The 5,424-nt window shown below is 45.1% G+C and overlaps 1 protein-coding gene across 5 annotated transcripts in view; it reads left to right on the forward strand.

The window, feature by feature from the left end:
• The first annotated feature begins 2,621 nt into the window (after positions 1-2,621).
• Positions 2,622-5,424, forward strand: part of LOC111964809 (disintegrin and metalloproteinase domain-containing protein 22-like) — a 12,882-nt gene continuing 10,079 nt past the window's right edge. The window contains exons 1-6 of one of the 5 annotated variants that reach the window (XM_070443847.1): positions 2,622-2,659; positions 3,014-3,104; positions 3,225-3,278; positions 3,465-3,665; positions 4,537-4,637; positions 4,742-4,808. In XM_070443847.1, the coding sequence (XP_070299948.1) occupies positions 3,469-3,665; positions 4,537-4,637; positions 4,742-4,808 (365 nt within the window). In that variant the 5' untranslated portion in view covers positions 2,622-2,659; positions 3,014-3,104; positions 3,225-3,278; positions 3,465-3,468. Of the gene's footprint in view, positions 2,660-2,682; positions 3,105-3,224; positions 3,279-3,464; positions 3,666-4,536; positions 4,638-4,741; positions 4,809-5,233; positions 5,354-5,424 lie in introns of those variants that run through there. The other 4 variants (XM_023988604.2, XM_023988605.2, XM_070443846.1 and 1 more) reach the window with 4 other exon arrangements.

A 5,424-nucleotide genomic window follows, 5' to 3' on the forward strand; every position in this document is an offset into this window, starting at 1 on the left:
ACCACCAAACAAAAAGAAAGATGTGCCTGTTGTTTAAAAAAAAAACAGATACTAATGCAAACGTAAAGGCCAAAAATAACGATTATATGCAAAATAACTAAACAATGAATGAACCAATGATTGATGAAAATAAAGGCTTAAATATGTATGTCGAACCAAAACCTTACAGAGTCTTGTGTAATAGGGGAGAGGGAAAGAGTTAGATAGTGAGAGGTGAGAGAGTTAGAGAGAGAGAGAGTAGACAGTTAGAGAGTTAGAGAGAGAGAGAGTTAGAGAGTGAGAGAGAGAGTTAGTGTTAGAGAGAGAAGTTAGTGTTAGAGGAGATTAGAGAGAGAGAGTTAGTGTTAGAGGAGAGAGAGAGTTAGGTTAGAAGAGAGTAGTTAGTGTAGAGAGAGTTAGAGAGAGAGAGTAGAGAGAGAGCAGAGAGTTAGTGTTAGAGAGAGTTAGAGAGGAGAAGAGAGAGTTAGAGAGAGAGAGAGTTAGAGAGTGAAGAGAGAGTTAGTGTTAGAGAGAGAGTTAGTGTGTGAAGAGCGTTAGTGTTAGAGAGAGAGAGTTAGTGTTAGAGAGAGTAGAGAGAGAGAGTTAGCTGTTAAGAGAGAGAGTTAGGTTAGTGTTAGAGAGAGAGAGGTGTTAGAGAGATTAGAGAGAGAGAGTTAGTGTTAGAGAGAGAGAGAGAGGAGGTTAGAGAGAGGAGTTAGTGTTAGAGAGAGTTAGAGAGATAGAGAGAGAGCGAGAGAGTAGTGTTAGAGAGAGAGAGAGAGAGAGAGAGTTAGAGAGAGAGAGGGAGAAAGGGAGAGAGAGTGTGAGGGAAAGAGCGAGAGAGAGTCAGAGAGACAGAGACAGAGAGAGAGAAAGAGGAAGAGAAGAGAGAGAAAGAGAAGCGAGAGAGAGAAGAGAGATAGGAAGAGAGCTATTTATAAGCAGGGCTTATATAAATAGGGGGAGAGGGAAAGAGTTAGAGAGAGAGATAGTGAGACGTGTGGAGTTATTTGTACCTGATACAGAGGCGGTGGGTCCAACACCAGGTAGCTGAGAGGAGATGTGGAGTACAATCGTCTCCAGTCCAACCCAAGTGACACACACACTTCAGCTCGTTACTACAAATCTGCAACACACACATACACAAAGCATGCAGCACACACACCAAAAAATATGTATAGGAGCTGAAAGTTGGAGAGAGAGAGAAGAGAGAAAGTGGGTGTGCATGCATGTGTGTGTTTGTGCATTTGTGTGTGTGTATCCCATACCCGTGTCCAGAACAGATGGTCTTCTCGGTGGTTCCCGGGCAGGTGCTGAAGTTGAACTCCTGAAGGGCAGACACTTGTGGTGAAGCAGACCCTTTCTGTCCCACAGGCTGTCCCATCCTCCACATAGCCCAGGTCACTGTCCCCGTCTATCATCAACATGACGCCACTGACATACAGCACACAACACAACACCGTTACAGGGGATCCATTCATATAGAAGTTACACAGGGACAGAAATCAAATATAGAATTGAATTCACAAGAGAGAGCTAGAGGCATTATTCTGATATGCTCTGGAGGCCTGCATCGTCAGAGAGAGAGGCTAGAGCATTATTCTGTATATGCTCTGGAGGCCTGCATCGTCAGAGAGAGAGCTAGAGGCATTATTCTGTATATGCTCTGGAGGCCGCATCGTCAGAGAGAGAGCTAGAGCATTATTCTGTAGTGCTCTGGAACCTGCATCGTCAGAGAGAGAGCTAGAGGCATTATTCGTATATTGCTCTGGAGCCTGCATCGTCAGAGAGAGAGCTAGAGGCATTATTCTGCATATGCTCTGGAGGCCTGCATCGTCAGAGAGAGAGCTAGAGACATTATTCTGTATATGCTCTGGAGGCCTGCATCGTCAAGAGAGAAGAGCTAGAGGCATTATTCTGTATATGCTCTGGAGGCCTGCATCGTCAGAGAGGAGAGCTAGAGACATTATTCTGATATGCTCTGGAGGCCTGCATCGTCAGAGAGAGAGAGCTAGAGGCATTATCTGTATATGCTCTGGAGGCCTGCATCGTCAAGAGAGAGAGCTAGAGGCATTATTCGTAGTATGCTCTGGAGGCCTGCATCGTCAGAGAGAGAGAGCTAGAGACGATTATTCTGCATATGCTCTGGAGGCCTGCATCGTCAGAGAGAGAGCTAGAGACATTATTCTGTAATGCTCTGGAGGCCTGCATCGTCAGAGAGAGAGAGCTAGAGACATATTCTGCATGATGCTCTGGAGGCCTGCATCGTCAGAGAAAGAGCTAGAGGACATTATTCTGTATCATGCTCTGGAGGCCTGCATCGTCAGAGAGAGAGCTAGAGGCATTATTCTGTATATGCTCTGGAGGCCTGCATCGTCAGAGAAAGAAGCTAGACATTATTCTGTATATGCTCTGGAGCTGCATCATCCACAATGGACCATATGTCAAATACTGTTTCTCTTTCTAATCTTTCATTTATTTTACCAGAAAACAATTAATCCCATTTTCTATGTTTCTTCAAATTTGTGCATTTCTTAGTCCTATTATTAAATAAGCTAAGACTTTATCGTGTTACCTTGCTAGGGGTTTTAAGCATGACTTCTTTTCTTGGCTATATACTGTTTATTTTCACACACATTCTTTGTCGACAGGCTCATGTCATTGATGGAGTGACGCTGAGGTCAGATCTGAGTTCCTCTTCATTGTGTTTGCCCCTTCTGTGATGTCACTTCCTCCTCTTTCTCCTCCTCTCACCCCATCCCAGTCTCCCCAGCCTGTAGTCAGTCATGTTTTTGAATCCTTCTACGTTTCCCCTCAAAAACATACACATCAATGTTTGTAATCTGTTTCCTCCCCCTCTTTCCTTTCAGATCTCTTCCCTCTGAGTGTGCTGTGTTTTAGTGTACTATTGAAGTGAGGTGTACCCACTTGATCACTTCAAAGTGTGTTTCTCCTACAGATTAATCTGGAAACAACTATAATACCGTTTGTTTATAAAGTGCTCCCCCCCCCACCTCTACCCCCCCTCTCTCAGGTATCACCAGTACTAACATCATCATCGGAGCCATCACTGGCTCCATTCTGTTCCTGGCTCTCATCCTGGCCATCACCGCCTGGGGATACAAGTGAGTACAGYTGGACCTCAGCTCTAGACCTGGGATAGCTGACTAGTTAGGATTAGGAACTGGTTTGGGATCCTGTCATTGGTCAGTGTGTCTGACGTGACTGTCCTTCTTCACTAACAGGAGCTACAGACAGCGGTGCTACGTTGAGTCAGAGGTTCACAGAAGATTCTGCAGGTTTGTCATCCTYATTCTTTCCCATTTACATTTTTGTCATTTAGCAGCGCRACTTACAATTCCACATKTTCTATAACGGTCATTAGTTGTTGATCTATTTATGTGTTGGTCAATTTGTTGATGTGTTTGTGAAATCACATCTATGTCATGACAGTGTTCAGATGTCTGTTTGTTGGCGTTTCTCAGGCAAATGCCTCCGGGTGACTATGTGAAGAAACCCGGGGATGCAGACTCGTTCTACAGTGACCTGGCCCCTGGGGTCAGCACCAACTCAGGCTGTAGCTCCAAGAAGAGGTCTGGCTGTCTGTCTAACCTGCAGATATACACGCTCTCTTTCCCCCCCTCCATCGCCTCCATCTCACAAAACATCTCTCTGTTTGCATTCAGGTGTGACATCATCTCACTGCCATCGCAAACGTCTGTGTGTGTGTGTGTCTGTGTGTGTGTGTGTGTGTGTGTGTGTGTGTGTGTGTGTGTGTGTGTGTGTGTGTGTGTGTGTGTGTGTGTGTGTGTGTGTGTGTGTGTGTGTGTGTGTGTGTGTGGTGAGGGGGTTTCTTATTTTGTGTGTGTCGAGGGTATCTTGTCTTGTTCGCAATATGTGTAGTTGGTTGTGTAGGGTTGGTTGCAATATGCTTCTTTCTGCACATTCTTCTCATCATGTTGTCATGGTATCACTCCCTGTTGTCATGGTATCGCTCTCTGTCATCATGCTATCGTTCAGAGTCGTCATGGTGTGGTAGTCTGTTCTCATGGAATGTTCCATCAGTCTCCTTCCTCTCCTCCTCCTACTTTGAGCTGTCTGTCTGTTCTCTACTGTAGACAAAGGAAAATAATATTATAATGATATAATAATATACAGTCATGTGTGCATACATTTTACGTATGGGTGGTCCCAGAAATCAAACCGACTAAACAGATGTTGTAAATCTGGGCTCCCAAGTGGTGCAGCGGTCTAAGGCACTGCATCTCAGTGCTTGAGGCGTTACTACAGACACCCTGGTTTGATTCCAGGCTGTATCACAACCGACCGTGATTGGGAGTCCCATAGGGCGGYGCACAATTGGCCCAGCGTCGTCCGGGTTTGGCCGGTGTAGGCCGTCATTGTAAATAAGAATTTGTTCTTAACTGACTTGCCTGGTTAAATAAAGGCTAAATAAAAAAATAAAAAGTCTGGGGATCAGGTTGTCAGTAATGATGATCGTGATGATAATGGTTATCACTGTTTCACAAGGAAATATAACTTTGTGTGTGTGTGAAGGTCTAACGGTCTCTCCCACTCGTGGAGCGAGCGAATCCCTGACGCCAAACACATCTCTGACATTTGTGAGAACGGGCGACCCAGGAGCAACTCATGGCAAGGTAAATACACACACACACACACAGAGCACACACACAGAGCACACACACAGAGAGAGTTATATTTCCCTGTGCTAACCGTGTGTTACTGTGGCCTTCCTCTGTAGGAAATCTGAGTGGAAATCGCAAGAAGTCGAAAGGGAAGAAGTTCCGTCCTCGCTCCAACTCTACAGAGTAAGTCACCATGTTCCTGGATGAGCTTCCACATGACTCAGGGATTGTATTTACACCCATCCAAATCAGCCCAAATAGCAGCAAGCCAAGAGGTTCTGTATGGTGAAATAGACTCATACAAATTGTGGGGTACTTGTAGAATCTGTGAATCCAGCATTTCACAAGAACTTTATAAGAAAGTGTATTAATGAGTTACATTGACTATTACCAGATTTTGTTACCTCAGAGACGCCATGGTTCTAGAATGTTGTACTGCACTGTTCTATAAAGAAAAATGGCATTGTAGAGTGCATGTGGGACTTCCCGTTTAGGGTCATGAAAAATGTCTGCCTCAGTGTTTAGGGGCAACTTCTGCCTATTCCGGGCAGATCAGTAAGAATGATGATGTCACCGTTTATAGTGAGGTAATTTCCTGTCTCTTTCAGGACGCTCTCCCGGCGAAGTCGCCCACCTCCTCCACGGGTCCATTGCATCCACCGAGGTACCCTTACCCCATGCCTCCCCTCCCCGACGACCAGAGGAAGGCCAACAGGCAGAGTGCCAGGGTAAACTACTCTAAATAACACAGTATATAACACATACTGCACATAACATTTCATACGTAACATATACTATA

The sequence above is a fragment of the Salvelinus sp. IW2-2015 genome, linkage group LG6.1, assembly GCF_002910315.2.
Source record: "Salvelinus sp. IW2-2015 linkage group LG6.1, ASM291031v2, whole genome shotgun sequence".
Classification (NCBI taxonomy): Eukaryota; Metazoa; Chordata; class Actinopteri; order Salmoniformes; family Salmonidae; genus Salvelinus; species Salvelinus sp. IW2-2015.